The sequence below is a fragment of the Aotus nancymaae genome, unplaced genomic scaffold (assembly GCF_030222135.1).
Source record: "Aotus nancymaae isolate 86718 unplaced genomic scaffold, 86718_ANA_hifiasm-v0.15.2.pri h1tg000067l, whole genome shotgun sequence".
Lineage (NCBI taxonomy): Eukaryota > Metazoa > Chordata > Mammalia > Primates > Aotidae > Aotus > Aotus nancymaae.
The window spans coordinates 23,537,426-23,560,022 of NW_026988482.1; the positions used below are offsets into that span (position 1 = coordinate 23,537,426).

Below are 22,597 nucleotides of genomic sequence, written 5' to 3' on the forward strand. Positions count from 1 at the left end.
TCATTGTTTCTATTGGCACAATAGGAGGCCCCGCCCCTTACGGCGGAGGGGGCTCCGCAGGTTGTCGGCTAACCGTTAGAGATAGTCTGGGTAGTACACTATACGGACCGGCTTCCAAAGGCGGAATCGATAACGAACTGCAGCACGGGGTGCAGAGGACGCGGCCATCCCGACACCCAGGAAGAGGTCAGGGGCGAGACTCCAGAACGCTCCAAAGGGTGCGGCTCCTTCGATGGGGTGGATCCTGGTTGTAACAGGCGAAGAACTCCTGGCCAAGTCCTCTGGCCCGCCCCGAAAGGTACCTATGACATCACCATCAACCAATCAGTCGGCGAATTCTCTCGCCCCTTGACTTCGCTTCCGAGAGGCGGGGTTCCTGCGGGTTCTACCTCCCGAGCGCCCCTTGTGGCTACCAAGAACAGGCCGCAAGTCTCCAGTAGTGCCCTCTCCCTCTTAGAATCTGAGCACCTTCCCAGGATCAGAGCTTTGCGCCGGATACAAGGCCGGGGTTCCAATGGGTTTGTGGGTGGGGGTGGAGGATCTGCAGCGCTTAGGGCGGAACTCCTTTGGATGGGAGCCAATCGGTGCAGGGGCTGGAGGAGCAAGGCCGCCAAAGTGGTTTTATTTATTTAGAGACAGCGTCTCACTCTTTTACCCAGGCTGGAGTGCAGTGGTGATCATGGCTCACTGTAGCCTTGAACTCCCCAAGTTCAGGCGATTTTCCCACGTCAGCTTCCCGAGTAGCTGAGACTACAGGTGCATGTCACCACACTTGGCTAATTTTTGCATTTTTTGTAGAGACGGGATCTCACCATGTTGGCCAGGCTAGTCTTGAACTTCTGGGCTCAAGCAACCCGCCCATCTTGGCCTCCCAAAGTGCTGAGATTACAGGTGTGAGCCACCGTGGCTGGCAACCCAGAAGTGGTTTTGATACAGCGCTTTCTGGGGTCTACAATCTAGTGACTAGAGGGCACAAAACCTGATGCCATGGAGGGAGACAGGCAGGGGCACTGCTGGGGAAGGGTGCTGGAGTCCCAGAAGAGGCATCTGAGTCATCTTCGTGACCTGAGAAGCCTTCTTGCAGAAGACGCCAGAGCAGTGCCTAGAATGACCAACGGGAGATCTGCATCTGCAAAGGAAGGGCAGGGAGGGCTAGGGATGGGGGGTGGGCATCCTAGGTCTTGGAGACTGTGTGGACAAATATGCAGAGGCATAAAGGGACTATGGCTGAGGGAAATTAAGCCCTGCCCTCTCACCAATAGGACTGGCACTGGCCTCAGCTAACACTCCTTTTGGAGAGCAAAGCTCCTCAATCCTGAGCAGTGAGGTTGATTGCAGATGGCTCCCCATGTTGCTCCCTGCTGTGTGTCCCCACTGTCATCCTTCCTTTGTGGCTGTTCTGCGAAGCCCCTCTCCCTCCATCTGCACTCACCTCTATGCCCCAGCGCCAGTGGCAGTTCCTAATGCACTCCCGGTAAAAAACAAAAACCAAGTGTTGGTGATAGTTCCTCTCTCCACCTCCAAATCTTGCCCTTGCCTCCTAAGAAGACCCCTATGTGGTTTATCCTTATTTTTTTTTTTTTGAGATGGAGTCTCACTCTGTTGCCCAGGCTGCAGTGAAATGGCATGTTTCGGCTCACTGAAACCTCTGTCTCCCAGGTTTATGCAATTCTCCTGCCTCAGCCTCCTGAGTAGCTGGGATTTCAGGCGCCCACCACCATGCTGGGCTAATTTGTATATTTTTAGTAGAGATTGGGTTTCACCATGTTGGCCAGGCTGGTCTCAAACTCCTGACCTCTAGCGATCCGCTCGCCTCGGCCTCCCAAAGTGGTGGAATTACAGGTGTGAGTCACCACACCCGGCCTATCCTCATTCTCTTACCAGCTTCCAACTAGAGGGTCCACCCAGGACCCAGAGACCTGGCTTTGAGGCTATTGGGAGGCCAACAGAAGACCAGAGGTCAAGGGTGTGGCAGATACTGCCCCCTAACACTTCTCAGCCTCTCTCCTTCTGCCTTTCCCACCCCACCCTGTGTTTGTCTACTCCTAGCGAGGTGTACCTTTCCAGAAGACCTGGCCAACCTGTTCAGCTCAATTATCCAGCATTTTTTTGACTCACTGAGATCTCCAGTCCATTACTCACCACCTCAGGTATTGACCTGTGTAATTAGCCTTACAGAGTCCAGTGTTATGGCAACTCCCAGTCCTGTTCTTAGACAAACTTGCTGGGCTAAAATCTAACCCCACTTAAAATAGACTATTTATGTATTATTTGCCTCTAGAGCAGCAGAGCATTGCTGGAGGAAAACAACCAACCATGCTAATTGATCTCATTTTATATTCATGACCACAAGCCCCAGTATTATACTGGAGGGTCTATCTAGTGGCACAATCTCAGCTCACTGCAACCTCCGCCTCCCAGATTCAAGTGATTCTCCTGCCTTAGCCTCTTGAGTAGCTGGGACTACAGACGAATGCCACCACGCCCGGCTAATATTTTGTATTTTTAGTAGAGACGGGGTTTCACCGTGTTATTAGCCAGGATGGTCTCAAACTCCTGACCTTGTGATCCACCTGCCTCCCAAAGTCCTGGGATTACAGGCATGAGCCACCATGCCCGGCTCAATGTTTTTAGCTTTTTTTCTTTTCTATCTATCTATCTATCTATCTATCTATCTATCTATCTATCTATCTAGAGAACAGAGTCTCACTCTGTTGCCCTGGCTGGAGTCAGTGCTGCAATCTTGGCTCACTGCAACCTCCACCTCCCAGGTTCAAGCAACTCTCCTGCCTCAGTCTCCTGAGTAGCTGGGACTACAAGTGCATGCCACTACATCCAGCTAATTTTTGTATTTTTAGTAGAGACAGGGTTTCACCATATTGGCCAGGCTTGTCTTGAACTCCTGACCTTGTGATCCACCTGCCTCAGCCTCCCAAAGTGTTGGGATTACAGGCGTGAACTACTGTGCCTGGCCAAGAGATCTTAAAGGTGACTTTAAGCAAAGATTTTTATTTTTTATTTTTTACAGAGATGGAGGCTGGAGTACAGTGTCTAGGCACAAGCATGAAGGCAAAGATTTAAAAATTTGTTTTTATATTAAAAAATTTTTTAGAGATGGGGGTCTCACTTTATGGCCCAGGCTGCAGTGCAGTGGTGTGATCATAGCTCCCCACTCCCCACTGCCTTGACTTCCTAGGCTCAAGGAAGAGACCCTGCTGCCTTGGCCTCCGAGTAGCTGAGACTACAGGTATGCTCTACCACACCCAGCTAATTTCTTTAATTTTTTGTAGGGACAGGGTCTCATCATTTTGCCCAGGCTGGTCTGGAATTCCTGGGCTCAAGCGATTCTCCCACCTTGGCCTCCCAAAGTGCTTGGATTACAGGCACGAGCCACCACAGCCAGCCAAGATTTTCTAACAGGACATAAAATGTACTAACTATAAAGGAAAATATTGATAAATTGGATTACATAATAATTAAGAACCTTCTTTTATCAAAAGACATTAAAAATGCGAGAAGATACTGTAAGATAGAATATCCAAGGACTCATATCCTGAATACATACTACAAATCAATAAAATATACACAAACAGATAAATGGGGCAAGAGATTTGAATAATTCCTTCACAAAGAGAACATTCAAATAATAATGAAAAGGTACTCAACCTCTTTAGTTATCAGGGAAATGCATACTGAAAAAAATAAATACTGGCCAGGTGAGGTGACTCACACCTGTAATCCCAGCACCTTGGGAGGCTGGGGTGGACAGATCACTTGAGGCCAGTTTTGAGACCAGCCTGGCCAACATGGAAAAACCCTGTCTTTTCTCAAAATACAAAAGTTAGCTGGGTGTGGTGGCCCATGCCTGTAGTCCCAGCTACTTGGGAGGCTGAGGCATGAGAGTGGCTTGAACCCAGGAGGCAGAGGACGCAGTGAGCTGAGATTGCACCACTGACTCTATCTCCAAAAAAAAGGAAAGAAAGAAAGAAAAAGAGAGGGAGGGAGAGAGGGAGGGAAGGAAGAAGGAAGGAAGGAAGGAAGGAAAAGGAAGACTACTGCACTCTATCAAAATAGCTAAAATAAAAATGGCTTGACAATACCAAGTTCTGGGAAAGACAGGAGAAGCTTGAACTGTCTGACACTACGGGAGGAGCATACATTGGTACAGCTACTTTGGAAACCTATTTGGCAGTATGTGCCTATGACCCTGAAATTCCACTATTTATCTGGGAATACACCCTCCAAAAATAATGTGTATGACCAATAAGAAGACATGTACAATAGTGCTCCTGCAGCACTATTTGCAATAGACAAAAACTGGAAACAACTGAAAGATCAACAGTGGATGGATAGGCCAGGAGCGGTGACTCACGGCTGTAATCCCAGCACTTTGGGAGGCCAAGGCTGGTGGACCACCTGAGGTCAGGAGTTTGAGGCCAGCCTGGCCAACATGGCGAAACCCCGTTTCTACTAAATATACAAAAATTAGCTGGGTGTGGTGGTACGTGCCTGTAATCCCAGCTACTCGGGAGGCTGAGGCAGAATTACTCAACCCCTCATCGTGGAGTTGGCCTTATGCATGCACAGCTTATGGCTCAGCACATGTGCACAGATGATTCTTCCACCTCAGCCTCCCAAGTAGCTGGGACTATAGGTACGGGCAACCACACCCAGCTAATTTTTGTATTTTTTGTAGGGATGGGGTTTTCTATGCTAGCCAGGTTGGTCTCAAACTCAAGCGACTTTCCCGCCACAGCCTCGCAAAGTGCTGGGATTGTAGGTTTGAGCAAACAGCACACTTACACACCCATTCCTAGCTGTGGCTTCAGAAATTTCTGACCCAGAATTCAGCCCAAACCCCCTCACTGTCCCCCAAAATTTGAGTTCTCAACTCTACCTAAACACTTCCCTTTCTTGGGGTGACTTAATGCTCTCTCTCATTGCCCTTTCTACTGCCTAGCCACATATCACATCTACCAACCTTTCATGCAGCCATAGACGTGTCCTATCAGACAGTTCCCTCCCCAAGAGGACTTCTCTGGCTAATCATAGTCTGCCTTTGGTTGTAATTTTGTGTTGTGAGGCCAACACAAGGGTGTTTGCTGAAGAGGTCCTGGAGTCCCTCAGAGCACGCTTGCTACCAGGAGTCAGCATTTATGTAACTTCATCAGCTGGGGCTTCTGCATCTCTTACAAACAGGTGCCAGGGACCACCTTGGACACTCCTGCAGAAGTGGGCAGACGCCTCTGCCGTGGAGCCACACCTTGTTTGACCTACATGCCAGCACTGGGACAGACGGCACAGCACAGTCCTGCTGTTCCCACAAGGTTTGTGTGTGCATCATGACAGGAAACACGGCAAGTCACAGAGGCTGTCCAATGTTCCTGCCTCAGCTTCCTGAGAACTTGTGCTTTTCACTGAAATACACTATCTCATGAGAAGACTTTCCTGCCTTCGGCACTCCAATGAAAAAGGAGTTGTGACTGGAAGGCGGTGTCATCCACTCCGGATGTGAAAAGGGAGGCAGTATTAACTCTCCAGGGTTGAGTAGTAACCAGGCCAGGTGTGGTGGCTCATGTCTGTAATCCTAGCACTTTGGGAGGCTGAGGTGAGTGGGTCACCTGAGGTGAGGTGCCAGTCCAAGACCAGCCTGGCCAACGTGGCGAAACTCCGTCTCAACTAAAAATACAGGAATTAGCTGGGTGTGGTGGCAGGCGCTTGTAATCCCAGCTACTGGGGAGGCTGAGGCAGGAAGAATTGCTTTAACCCAGGAGGCAGGGGTTGCAGTGAGCCAAGATCACACCACTGCACTCCAGCCTGGGTGACAGAGAGCGACTATGTCTCAAAAAAAAAAAAAAGGGCTGGGCACAGTGGCTCACACCTGTAATCCCAGCACTTAGGGAGGCAGAGACGGGTAGATCGTCTGAGGTCAGGAGTTCAAGACCAGCCTGACCAACATGGTGAAACTCCGTCTCTACTAAAAATACAAAAATTAGCTGGGTACGGTGGCAGGTGCTCCCAGCTACTCAGGAGGCTGAGGCAGGAGAATCACTGCTTGAACTTGGGAGGCAGAGATTGAACCTGGGAGGCAATGGGCCAAGATCGTGCCATTTCACTCCAGCCTGGGTAACAAGAGCTAAACTCTGTCTCTCAAAAAATAATAATAATTAGTAACCAGGTTATGTCCCACAGAGCTTTACTGGGGGCCAGACACTGTCAGCCCCTTCTCAGGCCTGAGCGAGCCTGTGCACCTGGCCTTCTGACAGTCAGCGGTGAGCAGGCATCTCCCACTAGGCTCCCATACTTCGCTCCCACGGGTTTCCTATGGAATGAATTTTCCTGCCTCAACTTCCTGAGAGCCTGTTGCTGGGCGGGGTGGGGGCAAAGCCTTGGCCCGAGCCTCCCTGTGCTGCTTTACCTTCTTTTTGGGAGGATAACTTCCCCCTGCTTTCAGTACCCCAATGAGAAAGAAAACGTCATGACCAGAAGTCACAGTGTCAGTGATTCCTGATGTGTGGAACTGTCTGATGAATGAGGAGTTCAAGTAAAAAATAAAGTGAACTGATGAAAACCACTTCTTGGCACAGTGGTGTGCGTCTGTAGTCCCAGCTACTTGGAAAGCTGAAGTGGGAGGATTGCTTGAGTCCACGAGTTGGACATCAGCCTTGAAGAGATAGTGAGACTCCATCTAAAATACAAAAACGAAAACACTTCTGACTGGTGTCTGCCTGTAGGTTTCTGACTCTACTCCCTGACCTATGGTGAGAACTTTTTTGCTAACTTGGGAGCCCACAAGAATGAAGTTTTTGCCAAATTTTGGCCCTTAGTTCCTCTAAAACAGTAATGCACACCTAACCCCATGCTTGTTAAGACACTCTTTCTGTCCTACCATGATTACCAAATCTCTGCTGAGGTTGCAAGATAAGGTGATCTTGCTGGAAACAAGGACAAATGGGGAAAGGAAATAGGGCTGGATAAGGCCCAACCATTCAGAGGCCAGGGCTGGGGGTAGGTAGGGCCTGCTTCATTTGAGAACAACTATGAAGGACGATAGGGTTTCCACAGGGGAGAGAGTACCGGTATTCAAAGTAAAGCGAAAGATATAAGTGGGCTGGTGCGGTGGGTCACATCTATAATCCCAGTACTTTGGGGGGCCGAGACAGGAGGATCACGGGAACTGAGGTGTTCAAGACCGGCCTGGACAACATGGTGGGACCCTGTCTCTACCAAAAAAAATTTAAAAATTAGTTGCGCGACAATTCCCTTTCCTTTCTCTCTCTTCCCGCCGCCCAAGATGCCGAAAGGAAAGAAGGCCAAGGGGAAGAAGGTGGCTCCGGCCCCTGCTGTCGTGAAGAAGCAGGAGGCCAAGAAAGTGGTGAATCCACTATTTGAGAAAAGGGCGAAGAATTTTGGCATTGGACAGGACATCCAGCCCAAAAGAGACCTCATCCGCTTTGTGAAACGGCCCCGCTGTATCAGGTTGCAGCGGCAAAGAGCCATCCTCTGTAAGCGGCTGAAAGTGTCTCCTGCGATTAACCAGTTCACCCAGGCCCTGGACCGCCAAACAGCTACTCAGCTGCTTAAGCTGGCCCACAAGTATAGACCAGAGAGGAAGCAAGAGAAGAAGCAGAGGCTGTTGGCCCGGGCCGAGAAGAAAGCGGCTGGCAAAGGGGACGTCCCCACTAAGAGACCACCTGTCCTTCGAGCAGGAGTCAACACCGTCACCACCTTGGTGGAGAACAAGAAAGCTCAGCTGGTGGTGACAGCACACGACGTGGATCCCACTGAGCTGGTTGTCTTCTTGCCTGCCCTGTGTCGTAAAATGGGAGCACCTTACTGCATTATCAAGGGGAAGGCAAGACTGGGCCGTCTAGACCACAGGAAGACCTGCACCACTGTCGCCTTCACACACGGTAACGCGGAAGACAAAGGTGCTTTGGCTAAGCTGGTGGAAGCTATCCGCACCAATTACAATGACAGATGCGATGAGATCCGCCGTCACTGGGGAGGCAATGTCCTGGGTCCCAAGTCTGTGGCTTGCATCGCCAAGCTCGAAAAGGCAAAGGCTAAAGAACTTGCCATGAAACTGGGCTAAATGTACAGTGTTGTACATAAAAATAATTAAAACAATACAAATTTTCCTTCCAAAAAAAAAAAAATTAGCTGCGCATGGTGGCTACTGTTGTTTCAGCTACTCAGGAGGCTGAGGCAGGAGGATCACTTGAGCCTGGGAAGTCGAGGCTACAGTGAGCCTGAGTAACAGAGTGGGACCCTGTCTCAAAAAATAAAAAAAAAAAGAGAGAGAGAAAGAAAGATGTAAGTAAAGCCTAGAGGTGCAGACACCTGCAAGTGGGCTGCTGGGGGGCACTTGGCCGTGGCTGGGGCTCAGGATAAGTGGGAGCTCAGGGAAGAGAGGCTGGAACAGGGCTCAAAGGGCCTTGAAGGCCAGGCCTGTCATGGTCCATCACCTCCTCAGGCTGGAGAAGTCAGTGTAACCTGTAGTGATGGGGTCCTGAGGCCTGAGTACTTCTACCCATCCTCCCCCACTGTCTCCCAAGATCATACAGGGAAGCCTGTTTCCAGATGCCTGTGATTTATTTCCAAAGGAGAGCTGCAGCACGTAGGAAAATACACATGGCTTTTCAGTCTACATTTTTACAGAGAAAAGAGATTCAGTCATTGGCTTTCTCAGTGCCATCATCCTGTTCCATGAGGCTCCAGGATGGATGGCCTGTTTCCAAGATTCCGCTTTCAAAGCAGCAGCTTGGCCAAGGCCTCTGGGGGTAGGAGTGAAGGGCAGCAACCCCCATGTGGGGGTGGAGGGGAGCACATGAGCAGCACTCACTGCAAAGCTAAGGCAAAGAATAGAGCTGGTGGGAGATGCCTCCCCTCACCCCAGGGGCATGGCTTGCTGAGGCCCAGGATACAGACCAGGAGGGGTGGGGTGGGGTCTGGCCCAGCCTGGAACAGCAGCAGGACTCGTGAGTGTACACGTGGGTGTGGGGTGAAGAGCGGGGCATGCTGAACAGGAAGCCTACCAGGGTATAGAGGGGCTTTAGCCTGCATATTCCCCCTGCCCCAGAACAGCTCCCAGACTGTGGTCCCCAATCCGACACTTGGCCCCTCTCATAAGCTCTACTTCAGGTGGGGGGCCCTGTTCAGGTTCCTTCTGCCACCTATCCCCTCCCACTGTCAGTGCAAAACATTCTTAGGGCCAAGCCCCTGAGTCCCCCGCACCCTGACTGGAGCTGCAGGGAAGGGAGGACAGCAAGGTGCTAGCTGGGAGCCTCCCCCAGCACCGGGAATTCCTTGCACATCTCTTGGACAATCATACGGTCCATCTGGCACTGGGGTGAGGTCTCCTCCTCATTCAGGATGCGTCGCAGTATGGCCTGCAGGTCGGGCAGCCGGTGGCGGTGCTGCAGGTAGGGCGTGGTGCGGACTACGGCATGCATCAGGGAGAGGTACTCCATGCGCAGCTGTGGGAAGAGCAGGCCAGCTCAGGGACCCCAGGGAGGTACTGCAACCACCACTGGACAAGGGCAGGACCCCACTGTCCCACAGACCCCAGGGCTGTGGACCTGAACATCAGGGCTGCATCCCTAGCACCCAGAATGTATCTGGCACAGAATTGGTCTTCAATAGTTTCTGAATTAAGTGAGTGAATGAATCATCCCAACCACAGACAGTCCCAAGTATGTGGGCTGCCCAGGGAAGTCCTGCCCATCCATTAAAGCTGGTCCCCCAAGGTGCCTCTGTCTGTCAGTTAGCAGCCCTCTGCTGCTCACCCTATCCTCTCTTGCCCTGAGAGATCTCATGCACATTCACAGCTTCAAAGAGTGACCCAGTCGCATACCTCTCACCTAGAACTCCCCTGTGAGCTCCAGACAAGAATATCCAACTGCCTGCTTGTCATCTGCACATCTCACAGACCCAAATCCACATATGCACCATCAAACTCATGATCTTTCCCATCCTCCCAGAGCTGAAGGTTTTCTCATGTTCTTACCTTCAGAAAGAGCACTGTTGTCAACCCAAAAGCACAGGCCTGAAACATGGTATCCTCTTTGCTTCCTGTCTCCCACATACGTCATATCCAAGCCATGTCCAAGACCTGGCCATCCTACCTCCTACATATGCCCCGAATCCATCTCCAACAGCCTCTCCTCCAACCCATACTCCCAGCACCTCTGGCTGAACCAGTTCCAACAGCCCTTATCATTTTTTTTTTTTTTTTGAGACAGGATCTCGTGCTATCACCCAGGCTGGAGTGCAGTGGCATGATCTCGGCTCTCTGCAACCTCCACCTCCCAGGTTCAAGTGATTCTCCTGCCTCAGCCTCCCAAGTATCTGGGATTACAGGCATGCGCCACCATGCCCAACTACTTTTTTATTTCTTTTTTAGTAAAGATGGGGTTTCGCCATGTTGGCCAGGCAGGTCTCAAACTTCAGACCTCAAGTGATCTGCCCACCTTGACCTCCCAAAGTGCTGGGATTACAGGCGTGAGCCACCATGCCCGGCTAGCCCTTATGACTTGACAGCTTGTTCTCACAGAGACCCCCCAATCCACTGACCTGACCTAGCACTCTGTCTGCTTCCCTCAACATTCTTCATTTCTTTTTTTACCTTTCATTAGAGGAATAATACCAAAACCTCCTTTAGGCAGCACACCTTGCTAAGTCCCAGCCCTGGGTTTCATACGGAGGTGCCTGCACATCAAACGCCAGTGTCTAAGCTGTAGACAAATGCAGAGCCATGTGCAGGCCTGAATGTCATTCACCACCATGGACCTCGAATGGACACGCAGCACTGCCTGGGCCTCCCACTGCTTTTCACTGCTGTGTTACTCTCCCTTAGCGTAGCAATAATATCCACGCTGTCTTCCAAACTTAAACTACCTAGTCAGCTGGCCTTGTGCTTCATAGAGAAAACACAAGTAATCTTGCAGAAAGCCGTCTTTCCCCTCAGTACCCACATCTCACCTGTCCCTACCAGAATGAGCGGCCCTAGCTCCTGTTCATGTAGGCATGGACCGGGACTCTCCCCTGCTGCCCCATCCACTTGACTCCTGTGGTGGCCCACCATCTCCAACACATCATCCATCTCTCTGTGCTTGCTGGATCATTCCCTCTGGCCAGAACATGCACCTCCATCCCTACCGTTTTTTTTTTTTTGAGACAAGGTCTTGCTTTGTTGCCCAGGCCAGAGTGCAATGGCACAATCATGGCTCACTGCAGCCTTAACCTCCTGGGCTCATGTAATCTTCTCACTTCAGCCTCCAAAGTAGCTGGAATTACAGGTGCATATCACCATGTCCAGCTAATTTTATTTTATTTTATTTTGAGACAGAGTCTCGCTGTGTCACCAGATGCCAGGCACCAGGCTGGAGTGCAGTGGCGTGATCTCGGCTCACTGCAACCTCTGCCTCCTGGGTTCAAGCAATTCTCCTGCCTCAGCCTCCTGAGTAGCTGGGACTACAGGCACACGCCACTATGCCCAGCTAATTTTTGTATTTTAGTAGAGACAGGGTTTCACTATGTTGGCCAGGATGGTCTCGATCTCTTGACCTTGTGATCCGCCTGCCTTGGCCTCCCAAGGTGCTAGGATTACAGGCATGAGCCACCATGCCCGGCCCCGATTTTATTTTTTATTGTGGTCCATCAGGCTACACAGAGGTCTCATTATGTTGCCCAGGCTGATTTTGAACTCAGGGACTCAAGTGATCCTCCTGCTTCAGCCTCCCAAAGTGCTGGGATTACAGGTGTGAGCCACCGCACCTGGCCAACATCCCTGTCTTCAAAACATTCTTCCTTGCCAGGCACGGTGGCTCACGCCTGTAATCCCAGCACTTTGGGAGGCTGAGGCAGGTGGATTGCATGAGGTCAGGAGTTCGAGACCAGCCTGGCCAACGTGACGAAACCCCATCTCCACTAAAATATAAAAATTAGCTGGGCATGGTGGTGTGTGCCTGTAATCCCAGCAACTCAGGAGGCTGGGGCAGGAGAATCGCTTGAACCTGGGAGGCGGAGGTTGCAGTGAGCCAGGATCACGCCATTGCACTCCAGCCTGGGAGACTCCATCTCAAAAAACAACAACAACAACAACAAAATGAAACACTCTCTCTGTCCCCATGTCAACTCCCTCCAGTGACCTCCCTCCCATTTTTCTCTTCCCCTTCACAGAAAATTCACAAGCATTGTCTCCATTTACTGCTTCCAACTCGCCCCTCATTCTGACTCCCCAATAACTTCAAGTTCTCTCAAACTTTCTATTCAGACTCTCCTCCTTGCACCCCACTGACGCTGTTTATCAGTCACCACTGATCTCTGTGTGGTGAATCCAATGGCCAGTTCTCAGCCCATCTTGCTCAAGCTGCTAATGGTGTAGACAGGGCTGATCTTCTTCCTCTAAATGTGGCTTTGGGCTCCTGCTTTTTTGGTTCTCTTCCTGGGTTTCTCCCTAGTTTTTCCAGCTGTGCCCAGGGCTGCAGCCCGAGCTTCCCACTGACCTGCCCAACTATCTCATTTCCGAGAAAATCACATTGTCACAGGCTTTCCATCATCACAGACAACTCCAAAATGTCTCTCTAGTCCCAGCTCATTCCCCACTGCCTCCCTGATGCCCTTGGTACCGGGGTGTCTAGCAGGCATCTCCTCAATCTTGACACATTCAAAACACAACTATTTTCCCCCAAGAAGTTCTCACAGCCTCCCCAGCTTCAATCATCAGCACTTTAACCATCTATCTGCTCAAGATGTATCAAGCAGCAAGCCCTGCCAGATCCACTTACTAAGCACTCCACACCTGGCCTCTTCTCGCCACTGCCAGGCCCGTCCCCACCCCATCCATGCCACCTGGACCACTGCGGCTGCTTCCTCCCTGGCTGGCTTCCACTCTGCTGGCACACAGTTCAGATTCCATGTGGGATGTTAGTCACATCACATTCCCCATTCCTGAGCAGATCACAACCTCCTGCAGCAGCCTCTGAGGTTCTGTGTAAACTCCATCCTCCATGCCTCATCTCCCACCCCTCCCTCCTCTCCAGCCTCCTGCAGCTGCCGCACCTCCAGATCACTTGTGGGTGGCTGTTTCGGGTCTTGGTGCACCTGTCGTGGTTTCTGAGTGGCCACCCACACTTACCTGGCTCCAGCAGTGGCCTTGCCCCCTCATCTCCACTCGATGTCATGCCCCCTGCCATTCTGTTTCAGTTTCCACACAGTGACCCTCCCTGCTGCAGCCATCTCCAGGTACCTTGTCTCCTGGTGACAGGTCCGCGATGTGCCGCACAGTGATGTCAATGAGAGCCATCATGTCTGTGTGGTAGAAGATGGCAGCCGTGGCCGGGCTGCCAAACACATCCTGAAGGAACTTGAGGACAGAGTGTGGCGGCTGTGGCTCGTGTTTGAAGATACGCACAGGGTCATCTAGGAGGCAGGAGTCACAGGAGTCAGGGTGGTCCTTGTGGGAGTCCCAGAGTCACCCCAGGGGGTTATAGGAGTCATTGCAGGGGTCATAGAGTCACAGGGCATCGAACTGGTACCCGCGCAGATTCCCGGGCCCTCACCCCCTCTGTTCAGGAGCAACAACAGCTTCTCGGAGAAGATCTTGACGTTGGTGTGTTTGCTCAAGGCGGCCATGATGACATTCTGGTCAGGGGCTAAGGAAGGACATGGGTATAGACAGGGTGCTGAGCCTGAGAGCCCCCATGTGCTCAGCCACCACCTGGCCAGGCCCCGCCCCACCTGGCAAGTGCAGATTGAGAGCCAGAAGCAGGTTAACGCAGAGGTCTGGCAGCTGCTCCGTGGTGTCCATGGGCAGGCCGTCCTCGACGATGCTCAATAGGAACTGGGCGAAAGGCGTGCCCAGGTGCTCTGGGAGAGGGAGGCACAGAAGTCTGCAGCCCCATTCTCCCCCAAACCCACCACCCACCCTTCTTGGCTTTCTGTGAGCCTTGGGGATATCCTATCCCTGCTAGGCTGTGTAGCTAGTAGGTCCCAGGCTCTCAGACCATGGGCCCTGGCTCAGGACCTGTGATCAGCTGGTTGGTGACTGCATTCTTACCATAATGGGCATAGGGTACCGCCTCTCCCATGGAGAAGACCATGGCCAGGATGAGGGCAGAGTAACAGAGTTTCTGGTGGTCTGGTGGGGAAAGGCAGGCAGTCAGAGTCCCCAGAGATGGCAGGAAACCCCAGCAGATGGCAGGAACCCCCTCCAGATGGCAGGAAGTTCCCCCCACCCCGCCCTCCAGCCTCACCCTGTGTGTCCGTCTGCATGTCCCTCGCCAGCTCCACAGGCAGCACAGATGACACAAGTGTGGAGATGATGGCTGCGTCCAGGCTGCACATGGCGCCGAAGCACTTGAGGAGCAGCAGCCGCAGTGATGCTCGGTGCTCCTAGCAGGGAACCCTGTGTGCTCGGTGCCTGGAACTCCCCAGCTACCTAGGTCTCTCCATGCCCCCTCCCCTCGTCCTTCACATACCATTTGGTAATAGGCCACCAAGGCCAGGACAGACTCGAACTCGTTTCTCTTGCACATTTTCTTGCAAACTTCAGGGTCTGCATCGGTCTACAGAAAAGAGGAAGTGAGAGTGTCAGCCAGCATGAGTGAAGCTGTGCAGCCACACAAGAGAGGGCTGAGCACATATGTGTAGGGGAGACTCCCAGGCACTGTAGAGGGATGCTGCAGGGCAGGGGTCACTGTTCCCCATGTGGGGTATGTGTGTGGGCCCCCACCCTCACCAGAATATGCAGCAGCTCCTCCAGGTAGCAGCGGATGACACCCTCATCCTCATAAAGTGCCCAACTGCGCTGCTGGGCGTCGTCCTTCCGCCGAGCCAGGTCTGCAAAGATCACCTCCAGTCTCTGCTGGTCATGGCAGACCTGCCCTGAGGGCAGGGCCGTGCTGAGGTCCTAGGGGGAGGGCGAGGCATGACTCAGCATACTCTCTGCCCTCACCATCTCTGGGAAGCCCCCAAGGCCTGGAGAGTCCACCTGCGTGCGAACCTATACTCTTTGAACTCAAGTCCGTCCTGGCCTACACTGGCTCAACTCCAGTCTTGATGACCTCCCAGGACAGGATTCAACAGAAGACTCATCTGTGGGGGCGGTTTTCAACAGCTCAGCTACCATTCCAGACCTGGATAAACGCCACCGACTAGGAGGGCCATGAACTCTGCCACTGCCAAATGTGACTCTGAGACCTCAATCTCCCATTCCACACAGTGGTACAGGCCTGTCATCTACCCACTTCCCACATTTTCCTTGAACCCTGCTGACCAGGCACTGGCTGTTGTGCCTAGCACAGGCAAGCCCATTGGCCCACTCCCCAACACCCAAACCAGAACTGTAAGAGGAACCATGGGGCCCTAAAGAGGGACCCTTGGTCTATCTGACCCCAATCATATATGCCGGGCTCACTGCCCTGTCCTGCTCATGAGTGCCAAGGATCTCAAACATCCCATGATGCCCACATACCTCACTCCCTCTCATCCAAGTCAGCTCCTAGACTCCATCATAATCACATCTCTCCCAGCACTCAATCTCTCACTGCCAAGGTCAGCAAGGCACTACCCTCACCCATGCCCTGTGTCCATTCCTTCCCTGCAGCCAGACAGAACTCTTGGCCACCCACATCTGGTCTCAGCTGTCACCTGCCCCAGGTCCCACCTCCTCCCACAGCACCCACTTCCTCACTCCCTGTGTTCCAGCCCTGCAGGCCTTGTTCCACTTCCTCCCACGAGCCAAGCTCACTCCTGCCTTGTGGCCCTTGTCCAGGCTGCGCATCTGCCTGGAATGCTTGTCCTTCCTTTCTGCTTCAGAAATCAGCTCAATCTCCCCAGTGCTCAGCACAGTAAGAGCTCCGAGCCAGAGCTTGAGAAATACCTGTAATATATGGGCTGGACAAGTGTGTGAGGGTGGGAACAGGGTGGGTAGCAGGGTGGCCCTGCTGTGCCGCCCACCCTCACCTTGCCCTCTACAAGTGAGAGGAGGACCTGCTCCATGACAGGTGAGCTGGCTGGCACGGAGGCCTGGATGTGACCCACTATGACGCCGATGGCCACCCGGCACAATTCATGGCTCAGGCCAGTGTTTCTCCGCACAAGCTCCATCAGCTCAGCCCCAATGGTCCTGGGCACAGCCGCCTCAGCTTCTGCCTTCTCCTCTGTGGTCCCCAGGTGCAGTGTACCCAGGGCTTCCAGGTCATCAGGGGCTGAGGTTGTACCAGCTGCCACTTCTTCTTCTGCATGGGTTTCAGGAGCTGAGGCCCTGGAGGGAGGGGGCTGGGCTTGGGACACGGTGGTGTGGGTACTTCGGCGGGGTACAGGTGGGGGTGTGGGTGAGCAGCTGGAACCCGGCTCAGATGGGCTGGAGCCGGTATAGAGCGTGTCCAGGGAGGTGCTGCTGACTGAGGAGCCGCTGGACACACAGTTACCCCCGGAGGGCGTGGTGTTGTGGCCACCTGTGAGCAGTGAGTAGAAGCTGTGCCGGGGCAGCCCCCTGGAAAACCATACCCTTCCTTGCCCAGAGCCCCTGTCCCCTAACACAGGGCCTAGTTTCTCTGCTAGGCACTGTTTCCCCACAAAGCCCAGAGCCCCTAATTGCCCCAACATGGGAGTCCTGTCTTCTTCCCAAGCTTAGAGCCTCCATCTCCCTGACATGGGCAGAACAACCACTCCAAGTGCAGGGTGCCTCTACCCTAATTCCCCGAACCCTGCCTTCTTACCGCTCCCAGAGGCCATCAGGGCCTCTCGGTCTCGGCGCTTCACTGGTGGGGGCGGTGTGGTAGGTGCCGCTCGGCGAGGCTGTGGTGGGATCTGGGAAGACGGAAGTAGGATCTGGGAGGACAGACTGACATCCAGGGCGGCAGCCAGGCTCGGGCCCGGAGCCCTGGGCATAGGCAGGACTATGGCTCTGGGGTGCATCACTCCTGAGTGGACCCCTTGAGCCTGTGGATGAAGCCTTAAGCCCCGCCCACCTCCCTTCTCCAGGATGCCCTCACCACACACCTGGTAGAGGCCTCCATCTGCCCCAAGATGCTCGGAACTGGGCAGGCTGTGCTGCCGCTCGAACCCGGCTCGACACAGCCCATTGGGCTGCCTGGCTGCAGCAGCATCCAAGTGGTGGTCACTGGTCGATGGGGTCATAACTGCAACACTGGAGGCTGAAGGGCCTCTGCGTGACAGGGTCTCTTTCCGGTGGTGGATCAGCTTCCTGATGGAGGGACAGGGAGACTATGGGGGTCGCATCTCACAGCTCAAAGTCCTCATATGCCTCCTGTGGGATGCTGGGACCCCACAGCCCAGGCCCCTCAGACACCCCTATCTCCTCCATGCTCCACCCTAGCCTGCCCTCCCCATACTATCCTCAGTCCTGTGTTCTGCACATCCCTGGTGCTCACTGAAGGACCTGACGCCATCATGCTTTCTGGGAGGTGCCACTCCCCCCCACCCCTGCCAACCCTCACATTTCCCAGGCCTACCTGCCCCATGACACTCACTAAAGAACCTCACCCAACATGCTTAAGGGGCGGTGCCTCTCCACTCCCCCCACACTCACTGGAGGACTCCACGCTGTTCCAGGCTGTATTTGCCACCATCCTGCATGGCTGTGTTATGTACAGCCTCGATGGCCCGGTCAATGGCCTGGAGGACATCCTGCTCCAGGCCCTGGGGAGCAGGGGACAGCAGTTAGACCTGAAGGCCAAATGGAGGTGCTCAGCCCAGACCCAGCCCGAGACAGAACCCAGGTCAGAGAACCACTACAGCTAAAGCCTGGAATGCTAGACACAGCACAGAAAGTTGAACCAGAATATGGAATGAGGTTTTCAAACTGCATCACTCAGGGAGCTGAGGCACAGGGTGACCCCCATGCAGCCACATTACATATGGAGGCCCCGATCAGGATTTTATCCCACAGCAAGGCTCTTGGCTAAGACGTCTCTGAAAATCAGGGGTCTAAAGCCAAAAAGCCCAGAGATTCCCAGCTTGGGGCCAGGAGCGCATACCTAGTCTATCCCTGATTTTGGCTCAGAGCCCAGGTTGAGACGCTAAGCAGGAGGCCTCCAGTGTCTGGAATCCTTAATACATCACTCTGCATCTTGCTGCTCTTTCGCAAAACCAAGGTCATACCCCAGCACAGCCCTGTCTTTGCAGAGTCCTCTGTAAGCCCTGGGAGCTGGTCAAAGGGACTTACCCTCCCCAACCCTGCTCTGGCCCTCATCCCCACGAGCTATCTCAGTAAGCTTCCAAGACCCTCCCTAGGAAGCAGTTCCGTGTTTGTGGCAAAGGATGAACATGAGAGAGGGGGCTAGGCCCTGCTCCAGGTTCTGTATTGCCATCCCCAACAACCCAGGGGTCCAGTCTACCCAGCCTATCTGTGATGGGGGGTGTGGGGGACCAGCTACCCTCAGCCCTCCCCTGGCTCTGGCACACATGGTCCATCAGGCTACACAGGAGCCCCAGAGCTGAGATGAACTCACTCCACCATGAGTTTGAGAAGCTTCCCTGATGGGGACAGACAGGTGGGCACAGAGGTCAGCAAAGCCCTCCAGGTGGTATGAGGTGTGCCAGAGTGCAGGGAGAGGAGACAGATGGGGGGACAGAAAGAAAGACACACATACACACAGTAAGAAAGGCATGGAGAAAGAGAGGAGCTCAGAGAGGAATGGAGAAGCAGACAGAGGGAAACAACGCAGAAAGAAACTGAGAGCCAGAGCCAGAGTGTGGGGGAGCGTCGGAGGAAGAAATGAAAACACACACAGGTGGAGTCAGGCAGAGAGGCACAGAGAGTCACAGCAATGAGACAGAAAGAGACACGCAGAAAGAAACTGAGAAACGATGACAGAGAAGATGGTAGCCCCTCTGCCCTCCACAAGCACTGTGCCCCACTGGTCCTGGCTGGAAGCAGGGGACTCACAGGCCCTTGACTTCTATGCTCAGTAGGGGAAGAGACAGGGCTTTCCTCAGAGGCCGTCAATGAGAACCCATTCCCAAAAAGGATGGGTCTGACACACTTACTGGGTCTGAAACACAGCAACCATGGTATCCATGGCCCTCACTCCCACCCCTGGCACTCCTAAATGGGATCAGGCCAAGGGTCTATGAGGAAGCCCCTAGGGCCCAGGGCCCATCCTCCCTGGTAAGACCAGATGACACTTCCAAATTTATCCTGTTATTTCTGTCCTGAACTGGGCTGGGACAGGATGTTTCCTAAAGGATCGGGACTACGACGGGGCGGGGGTGTCTGGCACAGGCCAGGCAGCTCTGGGCCCTTCTTTCCTCTCTGGTCAGAATAGACCAGCTGGAGACACCACACCCCAACCCCCGCAGCAGGGCTACTCTTAGGGAAACAGGAACTGGGACTGCAGCTTCCACTGGAAGGAAATGGGGCCACAGGCAGGCCAGGGGAAGCTATAAGAACTCATTTCGTCACAATGGGAGCAGTCCCCACTCTAGGCTGGGGACAAGAAGGGATGGAGCCCCCTCACTTTCAAAGGAAGAATGTTTGAGAAGTCAGGACTGGGGAGTGGAGGGAGCAGTGTGCCCTGTCAGCAGAGGCCTGGGTTCTTGGTTCAAATAAGGTTAGGAGAGACTTAAGAAGAGCCTATAGGGTGGCTGAGCACAGGCTAGTGAAAGACACTAAAGTACCAAAGCTTGAGTGTCACATAGAGGATGGAGGTGTCTATGGCTCCAGGGTCCAAGCTGGGAGGTTGAGGACCTGCAGGATGGTTGGGGAAACAGGTGGTGTCCAAGGTGGTCCAGGTCTCAGTGGTGGCTTCAACGGGGGGAGGGGGGAGGGAAAAGGGGAAGGGGGAAGGAGGGAGGGAGGGAGGATGGGTGTAGGGTCTTAGGAATCCACAGAAGGAGCATATTAAGGGCCTGGGGTCCCAGGGATTTGAATAATTGGCCAGAATTCGATGGGGATGGAATCTCAGGGTCGCCATTCATATGGCGGATTCGATATTGTTGGGTCTGGGGTGCCGAGGAGTCTCAGTCCCAGAGTTAGGCTTTTGGTCGATCGGGCGTTGGGCTGTCAAGGGCCTGGTCTTTTGTGGGTGATGCTGACTCTTGGAGTCTCAGCCCTCGTGGGTCCGGGGATCTCAGGGTCAGGTTCTCAAACTGCCTGTCTGATAGAGGTCCTGGCCTCGGGACCCGGAGGTTCCTGGGTCGGTTCCGCGGGGCTGTGAAGGGGTCCTGCCCTAAGGGCGCGGAGGCCGAGCGGGGAGGGGCGCACTCACCTGCAGGCGGCGCAGGTAGGCTGGTGGCACGTAGCCCGTCTCACCACTGCGCGCCCGCGCTGCTAGCCACCAATGCGCGCTGCTTCGCTCCAGCACCAGGAAGGTCTCGCCCGCGGCGAACGCCAGCGCGTTGGGCTCCGCCGAGCGGAACGCGTACAACGCGCGGTACATGGGGCTGGGCCGGTCAGGTGCAGAGAAAGTGGCAAGGGCTGCGGAGCTACAACGCCAGGCCGGGAGCTCCGCGCCGCGCCGCGCCGCGCTCGCCCCGCCCCGTGACACACCAAGCATGCGCGCGCGCGCCCGCTTGCCAAAGCCCCGCCCCGGGCTGTAACGATCCACGCGCCGGAGCGCAGCGCCCCCGCGCGGCCACGAGAGGTGCGGCGGGGCGGGGCTCCAGAGCTCGCTGTAGCCTCTGGAGCCAGGACTCCAGGCCCCTCATCCCCGGACCCCGCACCCTCAATCCTCACCCCGGCCTCGGCTTCATCTGTCCCGCCCTCGGCTCCCTTTCCTCGCTCAAGTCCTAGCGCTGCGTCCCGTCCTACCTCCCGGTGAAACCGCGCTCCGCCCCCGCCGCCCTGGGGGAGTGAGTGAGTCCCATGTACTAAGTGCAAGGACGGGGACTTCGAAAAGACGATCTTGCTGATACAACACTTGGAAGCCCCCGTGGGGCCCGGCTCTCCTCTGTGTGTCTAGGCCTCACCACCTCTCTTCACCGAGTGCCGGTGGTGGCCGGTGGGGAGCAAGGGTGGGGAAAAGAGGGCTATAAAAACAGAAGAAACCAGGCGGGGCTATTCCCTGTCTAAAGCCCTCCCATCTTTGCTCCCCACTCCTCCTCCTCCTCTCTCTTCAGCCATGGCTGGTTTTCTCTATATTGAGTCTTTGCATATTGTTTCCTCTACCTGGGACACTCTTCCCTTCTGTCTCCTATAGTATTTGTCCGTGAAGCTCCCACCCCTATCAATAGCTATCATCTTGCTGTGTTTTATTGTCTTTATAGGATTTAAGATTTCTGATGCCCCTTTCTGAGAGCATACAGGAGGGCTGGAAGAGGGAGTGGGGTACCACGTGGCCTTAAAAGCCTGTTTGATCCTCCCAGCTTTCCAGTCAGCCCAGACCTCCAGGTATTTGAAATCCTGGTCAGGGAAGAGGCCTTCAGGGTCCTGGAGAGATGGTGGCCGAGAATGGCCAAGCTACACTCCACAGGAAGCCTGAGCCCACTCCACAGGAAGTAGGGTCGTGGACACAACCAGGCCAGTGTGTGCAGGTTTTCTACTTTTCTTTTTATCTGTATTTATTTTTTGAGACAGGGACTCGCTCTGTCGTTCAGGCTCAAGTGCAGTGAGATGATCAAGCTCACTTCCAGGCTCAAGCCTCCTAAGTAGCTGGGACTACAGGCATGCACCACCATACTCAGCTGATTTTTTTTTTTTTTTTTTTAGTAGAGACAAGGTATTGCTATGTTGCTCTGGCTAGTCTCAAATTCCCAGACTCAAGCAGTCCTCCCGCCTCAGCCTTCCAGTGTTGGGATCCTGTAATCAGTCTGACCCAGTTGCCTATTTTTATGTCTAGAGTACATAGGCATAGTGTGAGGTTCAGGTGAGGGGTAGAACTGCTAGAAACTGACATCCAGACCCTGCCTTCTCTGCACCAGGTCTGGCTCTGCAGTTTAAGTCCTCTCTTGGCCCCTCCTCCTCCCAGAAGCCCTCCTGGGGCAGAGGAGTAGAATCTCAGGGTCTGTGCTAGCTGGGACTACTTGAAGAAGAGACTGGTGTAATTGCAATGGGGCCCAGGGCTGGGCAGGAGTGGTGACAGGTGGTGTGGCCAAGAGGACCACCCTACCTACCCAAACACGCCCTTTTAACGTGCCCTCCATCATGTGGGGCCCTTTACAGCATAGATCACGGCTGCCAATGGACCAGAGCCTAGAGGCTAGAGACACGAGTATTGGCTCCAGGACATCTATCACAATAACCAGCCAATTAGCTGCTTCCAGTGGCATAGAAGGGATTAAAAACTGGACCCAAGGTTTGGAGCACCTGCTACCTAACCGGCTTAAGTTGCATAGGGCCCATGAGAAGACCTGTGCCAAGTGTTGTGTGGTTCGAGACTCTCAGCTGGCACAGATCCCAGAAGAATCTGGCTAAGGTATGTATATGGTGGGATCCTTTCTGGGTGACCTTCAGCGTGCTAGGGTGGAGACTGCAGACCACGCCAAGAGGCTGTGCTGACTTTAGGATCCATGGGGTAGTGGTGGTGGCCAGAATACTGAACCAGGAAGGTGGTCACAGCATGTGGTGAGGATTCCTAGGGTTGGGAGGGCGACTCCCTGCCCTTGAAAGAATGACAGCAGCACTATA

At 53.9% G+C, this 22,597-nt stretch overlaps 2 protein-coding genes across 3 annotated transcripts; one reads left to right on the forward strand and one right to left on the reverse strand.

Annotated features, from left to right (window-relative positions):
* The first annotated feature begins 82 nt into the window (after nucleotides 1-82).
* On the forward strand, nucleotides 83-8,143 carry LOC135270828 (large ribosomal subunit protein eL8-like). Its single transcript, XM_064367056.1, has 2 exons — nucleotides 83-298; nucleotides 7,295-8,143. Exons 1-2 carry the CDS (start codon nucleotides 233-235, stop codon nucleotides 8,093-8,095), a joined length of 867 nt encoding a protein of 288 aa, XP_064223126.1. The 5' UTR covers nucleotides 83-232; the 3' UTR covers nucleotides 8,096-8,143.
* A 433-nt stretch (nucleotides 8,144-8,576) lies between these two features.
* NCKIPSD (NCK interacting protein with SH3 domain) lies at nucleotides 8,577-20,521 on the reverse strand. Of its 2 annotated transcripts, none has more exons than XM_012467664.2 (13): nucleotides 20,241-20,521; nucleotides 17,561-17,670; nucleotides 17,011-17,215; nucleotides 16,728-16,818; nucleotides 15,970-16,463; nucleotides 14,744-14,914; nucleotides 14,484-14,570; nucleotides 14,259-14,397; nucleotides 14,063-14,143; nucleotides 13,744-13,872; nucleotides 13,566-13,658; nucleotides 13,253-13,425; nucleotides 8,577-9,479 (listed from the first exon to the last, which is right to left on the reverse strand). In XM_012467664.2, exons 1-13 carry the CDS (start codon nucleotides 20,409-20,411, stop codon nucleotides 9,276-9,278), a joined length of 2,148 nt encoding a protein of 715 aa, XP_012323087.2. In that variant the 5' UTR covers nucleotides 20,412-20,521; the 3' UTR covers nucleotides 8,577-9,275. The 2 variants fall into 2 exon arrangements, with proteins under 2 accessions (XP_012323087.2, XP_021523290.1); XM_021667615.2 differs by having other exon boundaries at nucleotides 17,561-17,697; nucleotides 20,241-20,325.
* Nucleotides 20,522-22,597: the final 2,076 nt, after the last annotated feature.